Raw genomic sequence first — 15,628 nt, 5'->3', positions numbered from 1 at the left:
CCTCCCTCATTAACATCATAGAGGCAGGATTTACAATATATAGGGAAATCACACAGTACCAGGAATCATGGCCCAGCCAAACTGATATACACATTTTTGGGGGGACATAATTCAAACCATGATAGTCATAAAAAAAAAAATTCCCAACAAAAAAAAAGCCCTCGTGCAGACAGCTTCACCAGAGAATTCTACCAAACTTTCAGAGAAAAGCAGACACTAATTCTACTCAAACTATTCCAGGACATAGAAGACAATGGAATACTCCCAAATTCGTTTTCTATGAAGCCCACATAGGTTAACCTGATACCAAAGCCAGGCAAAGACATGACTAAAAAATAAAATTATAGACCAATATCCCTCATGAATATAGATCCAAAAATTCTCAACAAAATCCTAGATATCAGATGGATCTTGACTGAAAGAAGAGAATACCAGTAAGATGTTTACCTGTATTTTATTGACTATGCAAAGGCATCTGACTGTGTGGCTCATAACAAATTATGAATAACATTGCAAACAACAGGAATTCCAGAATACTTAATTGTGCTCATGCAGAACCTGTACATAGAACAAGAGGCAGTCATTCAAACAGAACAAGGGGATACTGCGTGGTTTAAGAAAGGTGTGCATCAGGGTTGCATCCTTCCACCATACTTATTCAATCTGTATGCTGAGCAAACAATCCCAGAAACTGGGCTATATGAAGAAGAACGTGGCATCAGGATTGGAGGAAGACTCATTAACAACCCGTGATATGTAGATGATACAACCTTGCTTGCTGAAAGTGAAGAGGACTTGAAGCACTTTCTGATGAAGGTTAAAGATCACAGCCTTCAATATGGATTATACCTCAACATAAAGAAAACAAAAATCCTCACAACTGGACCAATAAACAACATCATGATAAATGGAGAAAGACTGAAGTTGTCAAGGATTTCATTTTACTTGGATCCACAATCAATACCCATGGAAGCAGCTGTTAAGAAATCAAAAGATGCATTGCATTGGGCAAATCTGCTGTCAAAGATCTCTTTAAAATGCTAAAAGCAAATATGTCACTTTAAGAACTAAGGTGCACCTGGCCCAAGTCATGGTGTTTTCAATCACCTAATATGCATGTGAAAGCTGGACAATGAATAAGGAAGATCTAAGAAGAAATGACGCCTTTGAAGTATGGTGTTCGCAAAGAAGATTGACTATACCATGGACTGCCAAAAGAACAAACATAGGGCTGCTATGAGTTGGAACCAACTCGATGGCACCTAACAACAACAAAAAGAATAATTTCAATTATATATTTGGATAGATTATTATTAAACATTAATTACAATCTGTTACTTGTTCAACCTTTGTAAATACATTAATTGGGTAACAATTTGAGTAATTTCTGCTTTGCCCTAAAAGTTATCTTTAAAGAAAGTATAAAAATCCAAATGCTAGGAGTAAAGGTTACATTTAAAAAATTACAGTATTTCATCTTCCCATCATCTTACGTACACTGTCAAGTCTATTGCAAATTATCTTTGCATAACAAGTATTGTTGTCTCTGCCAGCTACTGTCCACTCAAGAGGCCAGAACAAAGTATGATATACCTGGAACATGAGAACAGAGAAAAAAGGCCAAGTTAATGCATATTAAACCACTCCTTGATATGCTCTTTAATTACATAAAGACAATATTCCCTAGAACAGCTTTTGGAAATTTAAAGCTTCATGATCCAAAATGTATCTGGTAGGGGCATGGGCAGCCACACAAGTGTATTGATCTTTGTTTTGCTCTGCTGTCAGGGCAAAAAAAAGATTATTATATTAACTAAATTCAATTTTTAAACATCTATAGACAATCGAAAGCGATGCACTAGCCCTATATGGGCTGAAAAGGTGAATAAATACTTTGACCCTACCGTCAACGAGTTTACAACCCCGCTTACAATGCTCAAATTCACATTAACTCCAGGAAAATAGAAGAAAAAAAAAATAGTTCTAGCCATCCAAAAATACTAAGATCATTTCCTATGCCACTTATAAGCAAAGATCATGTTCTTCATGTTTTTATCCCCCACGGCTTGACAGTGCCATGAGTACTCCTCTAAGCCTTTTCAATCTGGCCTCATCTACAAAGTAACCAAAACAAAGAACAATGGGTCCCTTGGTCTTGCTTAGGAGGACTACACATTCACAGTGTCAGTCCTCCTAAACACTAGAGGGAGAAGGCACTGAACTAATGTTTTGTTGACAGCATAAGCAATGTACTGTGAACTCTAGCCCTCAGCGGAAGAATTTAAATACTGATTCTTCATTCTTTAATACGACTGTATATTTCATATTTTGAATGTCTTTATTGTTTTTATAAAAATGATACACGCTTATTATACAAATAATGCAGTACAGAAAATCACAAAGAAGCTAAACAAACCAAAAAATCCCACCTTCCAAAATTAAGCATTTTAGATATTGGGTAAACATCATTTTTTGGTGACTATACAGCTAAAACAAAACTTGTATTAAAACATTAGATTCAACTTGCATTTTACAGATGAGAAAGAAAGTGAATAAAACTAAGTTGAAATCACCATAAATATCTTCCACAGACTGTAACACAAATTTTTTAATTTCTAGAGCTACTGGAAATAGAAGATAAATGTTTCCTTACCTCAATATATTATTTCCTAAAATACACCTCTAAGGTTAAGAAAAGAGATTGTGAAAACTCGATGAGGTTTTGGGCAGGATTTTTCAAACCGTAAGCTTCTATTTTTTGACTGTTCTATCACTCCCTGTTATAAAGAAATGAGCACTCACACTTCCTACTACCTTCCGTTTACTCCTTCCCTAGTTTTTCTTGTAGATTTTGTCTTCCTGTGCTTTTACAATTTTTTTACATGTAAGTCTTTGATCCTCTTGATTCAAAGTGGGTGTGAAGTATGGATCCAACTTTCTTCCCGAACCCCTACCCACTTATTCCAACATCTTCAGTGAAAAATCTGTCTTTTCTACTGATTTGAAATATGACCATTTATCACATACTAAATTCTTATAAGCATTTAAATCAATTTCTGGATTTCATATTCTGTTCTACTGATCTAGTAATCAAGAAGTCGGCAGTTTGAACCCACCAGCCACTCCCTGGAAGAAAGATGTAGCAGTCTGCTTCTGTAAAGATTACAGCCTTGGAAACCCTATGGGGCAGTTCTACTCTGTCCTATAGGTTCACTATGAGTTGGAATCGACTCGACAGCAAAGGGGATTTTATGATAAATTTTAATATCTAATAGGACTAATCTCTCATTCCTCATTTCGAATCTTCCTATTATTGCTTGTCCTTTTTTTTTTTTAATCAAACTGGGTACAATAATTAGACATAATTCTCCAAAATGTTATTAAAAACAGCAATCTCTGTCTCCTGCACCCACCCTCCCCCCTACCCATTTCAATCTACCCAGAGGCAACCACTCCCACCTCTTTTAGGTAATTGTTTTGGTATTTGCCTCCTTGTTTCTCAATAACATAATTACACTGCTGTTCTGATCACCTCCTATTCATCCTTTGATGAGGCAGATTCCCACCCTAGAATTACAAGGATGGCCAAACACACAACAACTAACACTGGACACGAGATTGACAGCAGTTCATTTGTCACATATACTCACATAGAGGGAAAGGAAGAGAAGACACACAATGCAGAACCACACAGGGGTTGCACTCAGGAGCAGAGTGAACCAGCAGGGGCATGGGAGGCAGGCTTTGTAGCAACAAGAGGTGGAGCGACCCTGACTCCCACGGGAGGATGTGACTGCCTTGTTTGAACACTTCTGTGGGCTGGCAGGGACGTGATACCTGTTAGGTTGAGGACCAGGTGGAGCGCAGCTGGTCTGACAGGGGAACTGGCTAGGTGAGGAGCCTTTCCAGTTGCGAGAGTGTGGCGTAGTGAACTATTTAATATGGCCCTTCCACCTATTTATGGCCTTGTGACTTCCTCAAAATGATTAGGTGAGACTATGCAAATAAGGTGGTTGGGGCCCACCAAGAGGACTGGACAGTTTGCTAACAATGCAAATAAATTGTATGGAACCCTTGTAAGGGTGGGATCATGCAAATAAGGTATATGGAACCCTAATGAGGGGATTGGTCAGCTTTGCCATACCACTAGGCTTAAAATGAGCCATCCCAGAATCTAGGTTGGGGAGCTCACTACCAGCAGAAAAAGAGTCAGGAGCAGAGCACATCCGTTGGACCCAGGATCCCTGCACTGAGAATCTCCTAGACCCAGGAGACAGAGAGCTGTAATAATGGAGACAGAGTGGCAGCAAGCATGGCAGAATCTAGCAGCAGGGAAATGGCAGCAGCAGAACCAGGAGTTTGGTGCAAGACGACACAGTGGGCTTCCCGGTCTGCGGAGTGAGGTGGCTATAGTAGGTGTGACAACCCAAGCAGCAAGAAAGTTGAGTGACTGCCTTCTGGCAGGAGACTTACTAGCAGAGTGGGTGCCTCTGGGCACTTACCGGCAAAGCAAAAGAGCTTTGTAACACTTGCCCAATCAGGGCATAGGCCAGGCCAAGGGACTGAGCCAAGATAGAGGCCTGCCAGTGGGCAGGGCTGACAAGCTGTCTTGATCGAAGAACTGCATCCTGAGTCATTCCTGATCCTGAATTGTAATCTGTTACTCCCCTAATAAACCCTATAACTGTGAGTATGGGCTGTGAGTTCTGTGTTGCCATTGCAATGAATTATAGCATCCAGCACAGAAGTGGAGAGTGCCATGGGAGAGATGGCTGGTTTCAGAATTGGTAAAAAGTTTGGAAAGTGGAGGTATGTCTGACCTCCAGCTCATAGGAATCAGCTTTGGGCTGATGTTGATCTTGATTCTCTCTCCTCCCCCTTGTGAATAAGATGAAGTCAGACACTGCCATGCCATTTTTACAGGAAAGTATGGGGGGACACATCTGGAAAGAACAGGAAAAGTCACAATAAGGTCTTTTTGGAGCCCTGTGAGGCTCAAAGATGTAAAGGCAGCACTTGAAACATTTTAGCTCTTACAATACAATTGCTACTACCTGGCTTTTTCTATTTTAGGCTTTCTTTATTGACTTGCCTGTATGGAAGAGGAAGATTTAGCTTTCTTCCCTTGCCCGGACCATACACTCCGCATCCTTCCTGCCCACCTATCCTCCTAATACAGTTACACTCTTAGCTAGATCAATACCAGTGTTTCCTGTACTAGATAAAAGCTATTCACAGGAACTAGAAACCTCATGCAAAAGAATGAAGTTGTGCCCCTATTTCACATCATATACAAAAATTAACTGAAACTTACATACCTAAATGAAAGAGTCAAAATTTTATGACTCTTAGAAAAAACACAGGCATAAATCCTCGTGACCCTGGATTAAACAATGGATATTTAGATGTGGCACGAAAAGCACAAGTAACTTCTGGACTTCATCAAAATTTAAAACTTTATGCTTCAAAGGACACCATCTACAAAGTGAAGACAATCCACAGAATGGGAGAAAATTTTTGCAAATTTTATCTCTAATAAAGGACACGTAAGTACGACTCAATAATAAAAAGATAAATGTTATTGTTGTTAGGTGCCATCAAGTCAGTTCCAACTCATAGCCACCTTATGTACAACAGAACGAAACACTGCTCGGTCCTGAGCCATCCTCACACTCATCGCTGTTCGACCCCATTGTAGTAGCCACTGTGTCAATCCACCTCATTGAGGGTCTTCCTCTTTTTCGATGATCCTCTACTTTACCAAGCATGGTGTCCTTCTCCAAGGACTGGTCCCTCCTGATAACATTTTCGAAGTATGTGAGACAAAGTCTTGCCATCCTCCCTTCTGAGGAGCATTCTCGCTGTACTTCTTCCAAGAAAGATTTGTTCATTCTTCTGGCAGTCCATGGTATATTCAATATTCTTTGCCAACACTGTAATTCAAAGGCATCAATTCTTCTTTGGTCTTCCTTATTCATTGTCCAGCTTTCACACACAAATTAGGCAACTGAAAATATCATGCCTTGGCTCAGATGCACCTTAGTCCTCAAAGTGACATTTTTGCTTTTGAACACTTTAAAGAGGTCTTTTGCAACAGATTTGCCCAATGCAATATGTCATTTGATTTCCTGACTGCTACTTCCATGGGTATTGATTGTGGATCCAAGTGAATGAAATCCTTGACAACCTCAATCTTCTGTTTATCGTGATGTTGCTTATTGGTCCAGTTGTGAGGATTTTTGTTTTCTTTATGTTGAGATGTAATCCATGCTAAGGGCTATTCTTTTTGATCTCCATCAGTAAGTGCTTCAAGTCTTCTTCACTTCCAGCAAGCAAGGTTGTGTCATCTGCATAGTGCAGGTTGTTAATGAGTCTTCTTCCAATCCTGATGCCCTGTTCTTCTTCATATAGTCCAGCTTCTCAGATTATTTACTCAGCATACAGATTGAATGAGTATGGTAAAAGGATACAACCTTGACACACACCTTTCTTAACTTTAAACCACAAAGTATCCCCTAGTTCTAGTTTGAACGACTGCCTCTTTGTCTATGTACACGTTCCTCATGAGTAAAATTAAGTTTCTGAAATTCTCATTCTTTGCAATGGTATCTATAATTTGTTATGAACCACACATTCGAATGCCTTTGCGTAGACAATAAAACACAGGCAAACATCTTTCTGGTATTCTCTGTTTTTGGTCAAGAGCCATCTGAAATTAGCCATGATATCCCTCATCCCATGTCCTCTTCTGAATCCAGCCTGAACTTCTGGCAGTTCCCTGTCGGTGTACTGCTGCAACTGTTTTTGAATGATCTTCAGCAAAATTTACTTGTGTGTGATATTATTAATATTTTTCTATAATTTCTGATTCTGTTGGATCACCTTTCTTTGGAATGGGCACAAATATGGATCTAACAACTCATAACAAGCAAAGAGATTGAATCAGTAATAAAAAGCCTCTCAACAAAGAAAGTCCAGAACCAGACACCTTAACTGGGGAATTCTACTGAACATTTAGAGAACTGACACCAATCCTGTTCAAACTCTTCCAAAAGTAGAGGAAGACGGAATACTCCCTAGCTCTTTTGAGGAAGCCAGCATTATTATCCTGGTACCAAAGCCAGACAAAGACACCATAAGAAAACTACAAGCCAATATCCCTTATGAATACAGATGCCAAAATTCTCATCAAAATACCAGCAAACAGAATCCAACAACATAGTAAAAGAATTGTACATTATGATCAAGTGAGATTTATTACAAGAAAGCAAGGTTGGTTCAACATTAGAAAATCAGTTAATATAATAATATCTCATTAATAGAACAAAGGAAAAGAACCATATGAACATCTTAACTGATACAGAAAAGGCATTTGATAAAATCTAGTACCCTTTCTTGATAAAAAGTCTTAACAAGGTAGGAATAAAAGAGAAGTTCCTCAACATTATTAAGGACATTTATGAAAAACTAACAGCCAATGTTATACTCAATGGAAAAAGATTGAGAACTTTTTCTTTGAAAACAGGAACAAGACAAGGATATCCACTCTCACCACTCCTATTCGACAATGTACTGTAAATCCTAGCCAGAGTAATAAAGAAAGAAAAAGAAATAAAATGTATCCAAATTGGAAAGGAAGAGGTAAAACTATCTCTATTTGCAGATGGCATGATCCTATATACAGAAAAACCCAAACGAGCTACTAAAAAGCTTCTAGAACTAAAAGAGGAATTTAGTAATGTTGCAGGGTACAAGGTCAACACAAAAAAATCAGCTGGGTGTCAATACACCAGCAATGAGATATCTGAAAAGGAGATTAAGAAAATAACTCCATTTACAATAGCATCTAAGAGAATCAAATATCTAGGAATAAATTTACCCAGGGATGTGAAAGACTTATAAACAAAAATTATAAAACACTACTGAAAGAGACTAAAGAAGATCTAAAAAGAAAGATACTCTGTGCTCATGTATTGGAAGATGTAATATAGTCAAGATGTCAATACTACCCAAAGCAATCTACAGATACAATCTCGATCAAAATTCCAACAGAATTCTTTACAGAAATGGAAAAACTAATCCTCAATTTCATATGGAAAGACAAGAGACCCCGAATAGCCAAAGCAATTTTGAAGAAGAACAAAGCAGGAGGCCTCACTTCCTGACTTCAAAACATTTTACATAGCTACAGTAATGAAAACAGTCTAGTATTGATTTAATGATAGACACATAGATCAGTGCAATAGAATTGAAAACCCAGAAATAAATCCAAACATCTATGGTCAAGTGATTTCAACAAGGGTGCTAAATCCATTCAATGGAGAAAGAACAGCCTCTTTGACAAATGGTGCTGGCAAAAGTGCATTTCCACATGCAGAAAAATGAAACAAGATGCATACCTCACACCATACAGGAAAACTAATTCAAAATTGATCAAAGACCTAAATGTTAAATCTAAAACCATGAAGTTCTTGGGAGAAAACACAGAAGCAAAGTTTTGGGGCCTAATTTTTTTTCAATGATAGATTATCAAACACAACAACGAATGCACGAGCAACAGAAAACAAAATAGATAACTGGGACCTCGTAAAAGATAAATACTATGTTCATCAAAAAAACTTCATCACAAGAGTAAAGAGACAACCTACATACTAGGAAAAAATCTCTGGGAACAATATAACCTGTAATATTTTAAATATGTGTAAAATTTCTACAACTTAAGGTCAAAAAAACGAATAACTCAATCAAAAACTGGGCAAAGGACATGAACAGACACTTCACCAAAGAGGATATTCAAATGGCCAAAAGACACATGAAAAGATGCTCAATGCCATTAGCCATCAGAGAAATGCAAATCAAAAACCACAGTGAGGTCCCATTTTACTCCACTAGGATGGCTAAGATAAAGAAAAACAAAAACCAGAAAATAACAAGTGTTGGAAGGGATGTGGTAAAACTGGAATCCTCATCAATTGCTGGTGGGAATGTAAAATGGTACAGCCGTTATGGAAAATTCTGGCAGTTCCTCAAAAGACTAGAGGAAGGGCTGCTATATGACCCAGCAATTCCACTCCTAGCATATACCTTAGGGATGGAAAAGAAGTGACATGAAGAGACATATACACACATGTTCATTGCAGCATGATTCACAACAGCAAAAAGATGGAAACAACCTAAGTGCCGCTCAATGGATGAATGGATAAGTAAAATACGGTAGATACATACAATGAAATATTACTCAGCAATGCAGAAAAATGAGTTCCCAAAACATCTTACAACCAGGATGAACCTGGAGGACATTATGTTGAGTGAAATGTCAATCACAAAAAAAAAAAAATACTGAACGTTCTCACTTTTATAAAATGACATGAATACACAGAAACTAATGTTCATTACTGGTTACAGGGAGGGGGGAGGGAGAAGTATTCTCTAGGTAGTAGTCATTTTTTGTTTATAGAAATGGGAAATATGGCTCCAAATATGGGTGAAGTTTGCATAGCATGACTGATGTAACTGATGTCACTAAGCTGTACATAGGGAAAAGGGATGAACTGGCAAATGTTAGGTTGTGTATGGTTTAACAACAAAAAGAAAAAATGGGAGGGGGCTATAGATGCTGATACTAAGTAGACATGATCAATCACTTCATGGGATTAGTTCTCTTGGTTTAGGGACTTAAGGTCATGGTCTTGTGGGACAATCCAGTCAACTGGTATAATATAGTTCTTAAAGTTTATGTTCTACCTCCCAGTATGGGCAGTTGTGTCTGAGGTCATAAAAGCTTACAAGCAGCCAATGAAGACACAGCTATACAACTATTGGTCTTCGTTTGTCTAAAACAAAAGAGAAAGAAGGAAACCCAGGGATCAGAGAAGGAACACAATCGATGACTCCTCATAAAAAAAGAAGAAAAATGTGGAAAAGAACTTCAAATTCTTAAATAATCCAGACTTACTGGACCTTTTGAGGCTGGAGGAGTCCCAAAGACTATGGCTCCGAGTTCCTCTGCAAACTCTGAATTGAAACTATCCCCTGAAGTCACCTTTAAACTAAGTAACAGTTTACCCCAAACACTAAAGATTGTCACTCCTGAGTATCGCCTTTCTTTAAAAAAAAAAAAAAATCTATAAAAGACCAAAGGGTCAACAGCTATTTGAAAGCATAGATGAGAAGGTTGGGAGGCAGGGAGATTAAGTAAACGGAAAACAACTAGAACAGAAATAATGAGAATGCTGACACAATGTGAATGGAACCAATGTCACTGATGATGATGTCTAGAAGCTTTGGAATGGAAGCACATTTTGCTGTGTATATTTTCACCAAAAATAAAATTTAAAAAAAAAAAAGACAAAATAACCCAATTAAAAAATAGACAATTAATCTGAATAGACAGTTCTCCAAAGAAGATATACAAATGTTCAATAAGCACATGAAAAGATTCTCAATATCATTAATCATCAAAGAAATGCAAATCAAAACCATAAGGAGATACCACTTCACACCCATTAGGATGGCGTATTAGTTTCCTAGGGCTGCTACAACAAATTACCACAAATTTGATGGCTTAAGACAATAGAAATTTATTCTCACAGTTTTGGAGGCCAGAAGTACAAAATCAAGGTGTAAGCAGGCTGTGCTCTCTCCAGTGGCTGTAGAGGAGAATCCTTCCTTGCTCCTTCCAGCTTCTGGTGGCTCCAGGGATTCCCTGGCTTGTGGTTACATCAGTCCAGTGTCTGCCTCCATGTTCACATGGCCTCTTCCTCTTCTGTCTCTTTTATTGTCACTGGATTTAGGGTCCAACCAGATAATCCAAAATGATCTCATCTCAAGATCCTTAATTACATCTGCAAAGCCATTTTTCCATATAAGGGCACTGTTATGGATTGAATTGTGTCCCCTAAAATTATGTGTTATAAATCCTAACCTCTATGCCTGCGGTTATAATCTCATTTCGGAAAGGGTTGTCTTTGTTATGTTAATGAGGTAGATTTAGTGTGGGGTGTGTCTTCAGTCAATCTCTTATAAAAGGAGTAGATTAAGCAAGCAGAAACGGGGGAAGATAGATGAAAAGCCACATGGAGATCTCCAAGGAACCAGAAAACAGAAGCTGAAGAGACAAGGACCTTCTCCCAGAGAGAAAGCCTTCCCCTCAGAGCTAGCGCCCTGAATTCAAACTTCTAGCCTCCTAAACTGTGAGAAAATAAATTTGTTAAAGTCACCCACTTGTTGTATTCCTGTTATAGCAGCACTAGATAACTAAGACAGTCACATTCACAGATTCCAGGGATTAGGATGTAGATATATTTTGGGGGGCCATCATTCAACCCAACACAGTGTGGACCCCCCAAATTCACATCCGTTCCACATGCAAAATACATTCACCCCATCCCAACCCCCCTAAAAGTCTCAATCCATTACAGCATGGCCTCTAAGTGCAAAATCTCATCTAAACAACATCAGCTCAAAAGTCCCAACTCTCATCATCTAAATCAGGTATGGGTAAGACTCCGGGTTTGATCAATCCTGGTGCAAAAGTCCTCTCATATGTGGACCTGGGAAACTAGAAAACAAGTTCTCTGCTTCCAAAATACAGTAGTGAGACAGGCATAGGATAGACATTCCCTTTCAAAAGTGAGAAACTGAAAGGAAGAAAAAGGTCATAGATCCCAAACAAATTCAAAATCTAGCAGGGCAAATTCTAGTAGGTTTCAATCTGGGATAATCCTTTGTGATTGTGGCTCTGCCCTCTTGGCTTACTGCTCTGTAGGCCTCTGCAACCATGCCTCTAGCCTCTGTCCCCACAGATCTGCCCTAAAAATCATTTTTGCTTTTTCTTGAAGGGTAACACGTGTTTGCAGCTGAGTAGCCCATTTGCTGCCTGTAGAGTTTTGAAAGTCCAACAACCCTCTTTCACTTTGGTCTCTTTCCCCTTCAGTCCAAGCTGGCAGTATTTCTGCTGCTACAATATTCTCAAAAACCTTGTGGGTCTCCCATGGATGTCACAGGGATTCACACCATTAGACAAGAGGTTCCTTCACAGATCTTTCCTGAATAACCCCATCTCTATTCCTTGCTTCTGCTGAGATGGTTGAATGGATCCATGAAATCACATGCCTAATCTCTTTAGCAAAATGTTGTCCAGTCATAGCCTTGGCCTTATCTCCAGAGTATGCTTTCCCAACAGCCAATTTCCTAATTTTAGCATCCTTTGAAATCTGGATAGGCCAAGAACCTCCCAAATCATCAAGTGCTGGTTCCATTTTTTGCATAAAGTTCCTGCTTCACTTTGATTTTCTCTGGCAATTTACTATAAGCAGCCAAAAAAAAACAAAACAAAACAAAACAAAAAAAAAACGGCAACTCTTCAACACTTCACTTGGAAATCTCCTCAGCTAAATATCCAAGTTTACTGATACCAAGTTCGGCTTTTCCCACAACAGTAGAACACAATTTAGCAAAGTTTTCTGCCACTATATAGCAAGGACTGCCTTTCCTCCAGTTTCCAATAACATGTTCCTCATTTTCTTCTGAGCCCTCGTCAGAAGCACTTTTAATGTTCATATCTGAACCAAAGTTATGTTCATGATGATACATGTATCTCTAAGAGGACAGACGTTTTCTCTACAGCCCTCCTCATTCCTTCTAAGTCTTCACCAGAATTACATTTAATGACGATATTTCTATCAACAGATCTAGACATTCTTCTATCACGTTTCTCAAAATTCTTCCAGCCTCTACCCATTACCCAATTCCACAGCCATTTCCACATTTTTAGGTATTACAGCAGCACCCTACTCTCAATACCAAAATCTGTATTAGTTTCCTAGGGTTGCCATAACAAATTACTATAAACTTGGTTGCTTAAACCAACAGAAATTTATTCTCACAGTTAGGGAGCCTAGAAGTCCAAAGTCAAGGTGTTACCAGGGCCATAATCCTTCCAGCAGCTCAAGAGAATCTTTCCTTGCTTCTTCCAGCTTCTTGTGGCTCCAGACATTCTTTGCCTTGTGGCTACATAACTCCAACTTCTGCCTTCTTTGCATAGTCCTCTCCTCTTTCGTCTCTTATAAAGACACTTCTCATTGGATTTAGGGCCCACCTGGGCAATCCACGATTGATATTATCTTGAGACTCGTAAGTTAATTATATCTGCAAAGACCTATTTTCCAAATAAAGTAACATTCACAGGTTCCAGGGATTAGGATGTAGACACATCTTTTTTTAAGACACAATTCAACACACTACAGTTGGCTATAATAAAAAAGACAGATAATAACAAGTATTGGTGAGGATGTGGAGAAACTGAAACCCTCATACATTGCTGGTGGGACTGTAAAATGGTGCAGCTGCTTTGGAAAAGAGTCTGGCAATTCCTCAAAAATTTATGACCCAGGAAGTCTATTTCTAGAGAAATGATAATATAAGCCCACACACACAGCTCATAACTGCATTATTCATAATAGCTAAAATAAAAAATGGGAACAATCCAAATGTCCATCAACTGATGAATGAACAAATAAAATGTGGTATCTGGGCATTTGGGTTGTTTCCAGTTTTAGGCTATTATGGCTAAAACAGCTATAAACATTCATGTACACACAGAAATGGACATAAGTCTTCATTTCTCTGCTATACATGTCCATTTACTGGGGTTTTATTTCTGCTATCATATTTTGCATTTAAAATCATTGTCGTTTGGTTCTGTGAATGTTACTTTTGATAGTATAGCCTATTCTTAGTTCATGATTGTAATACATTATCTTTGAGGATGTCTGCATAATCTGTCTCTTTCAAGTCTGACAATCTTTGGTTGCTCATATGAAGTGTTGAGGATTAAAAAGATGTTTGATTTGTAGGGTGATGGAACTGTTTCATATCGTTGGTGGTGGTTTTACAACTGCGTATCTGAACTCATAGAACTGTACACACACACAAAAAGTAAATTATACCTTAATTGAAAAAATTTTTTTTTAAGAAAAAAAATGTTTGAAAGCTCTGAGCTTGTGTTTACAGCTTGCTGAATTTGAACTTTACTGTCAGATTATGTAATTGAGGAGGTTTGCTTGGAGACATTTAACCCAATATCTTTAGGTCTTTCCTTATAAGCTTGTCAGAATCCCCTGAGAAATAAGACTCTACCAGTCTCCAAGGGTTAAGGGCTGGATGCCAGAATTCTGGTAGCTGAGTATGAGAACAGGCCTCAGGGTTCAGTATGTATTCGGTTACTACTGTGTTGGTATAGCACCCAGGCCTTCATTTGTTCCTAGTGTCCACCAGTCAAGAGACCCTTGATTTTAACCATCTCCAGATAATAACCTTCCAAACATTTGGTAGAGTGGGCAAGGTGCTATATAGAGTGGTGGGAGGTGGGAATCTCACTGTTTCTTAAACGGACTTTCAAACAGTCTACATTATCTAAGCTGCCTCTCCCCTGCATTCATCTCCTCTTCACTTCCTACTCTAGAGGTATGTGGTGTCACCAATTTTTGCCTTTTAATAACTCTGGTGTAAAAGGTTAGTTCTTGACTTTCCCATATCAGCTTAGAATTTTTTTTTTTTTTTTTTTTGGTAGATCTGCTGGGTTATCTGCCACTCATCTATCTGCTTTTATATCCAAAGTTTCACTGCTGGTGTCTCCTATTCTCCTCATATTTCAGTTTACTTCTGAAAATATATCCCTTTCCCTGAAAAGTATAATTTTGGCACTGAACGTTGCTATGAAAAAGCCTGAGCCCAGCCTGATTCTTTCCCATCATGAACAACTAGCTTTCTCTGCCTGGATTTCTAAGGATTAATTACTTCAATAGGACATGTCTCTGTCAATCATTCTACAACAATTCTCCTAGAATAAGGTATGTTACTTCAATCTTCAGAGTTACTTCTTCTTTAATATCAAGACTGTTTTCTTATATCATACTTCTGAATACTACTTTTGTACAATTTGTTAGGTTTTTCACTGAAGGGTATGAATTATACTTACATTGGATCATCTTTGTCTGCCTGTATCTATTGTCTACTCCTTTTGTCTGTTTCCTATGCATTAAAATATAATTATCTCAATCTTTCTTATGTTATTAACTTTAATTTCAGCTATGTGCTTTTTATATTTCCAATGTATTTGGTAGTTCAGTGATATGCTGTTTTTGGTTCTCAACCTGTCCTTAACGATCAGTGCATGAATGTGACTCTCCTGCTCCCTCCTCCTATGAAACAGGTATTCACTAGGAAGAAAGCTTGGGGCTTTTTACTCTAGAGATATCCTAGCATCTCTTTTTTCTCCCCACTGTCTCTTCTTCCAAGTAGCAATGTCAAGTACAGAGCTACTGTGTAGGGGGAAAAACACACTATTTCTTATTATCTGTTTCCTTTGGCAACTTTCTCCCTAGTGTTGACAGATATGTTGATTAGCCTCCCTTTTCCTCACGTAATAGTGGTAAGCAAAAGAAACTAGAAGTAGAAGCTCTGCCACAGGAAAGAACTTGGTAACTTTTTGGAGCAAAGAGTAGGCCACTGTGAATGGATGATTATGAGCATGACAGAGAGTAGCCTGAGCAGCCTGATCACATGATGCCTCTTATAGCCCACAGTAAGACATTTAGATTGTATTCTAAGAGTACCAGGAAATCAT

General features: G+C 38.4%; 1 protein-coding gene across 2 annotated transcripts in view; it reads right to left on the bottom strand.

The window, feature by feature from the left end:
- Positions 1-15,628, bottom strand: part of TXNRD3 (thioredoxin reductase 3) — an 81,492-nt gene that overhangs the window by 7,689 nt on the left and 58,175 nt on the right. For both annotated transcript variants that reach the window (XM_023725560.1, XM_004368406.3), the window contains one exon: positions 1,498-1,593. In XM_023725560.1, the coding sequence (XP_023581328.1) occupies positions 1,498-1,593 (96 nt within the window). The remainder of the gene's footprint in view (positions 1-1,497; positions 1,594-15,628) is intronic.

Source organism: Trichechus manatus, unplaced genomic scaffold, assembly GCF_000243295.1.
Source record: "Trichechus manatus latirostris isolate Lorelei unplaced genomic scaffold, TriManLat1.0 scaffold00001, whole genome shotgun sequence".
Classification (NCBI taxonomy): domain Eukaryota; kingdom Metazoa; phylum Chordata; class Mammalia; order Sirenia; family Trichechidae; genus Trichechus; species Trichechus manatus.
The sequence above is the reverse complement of the archived record's forward strand: the minus strand, read 5'-3'. Positions and strand labels throughout refer to the sequence as shown.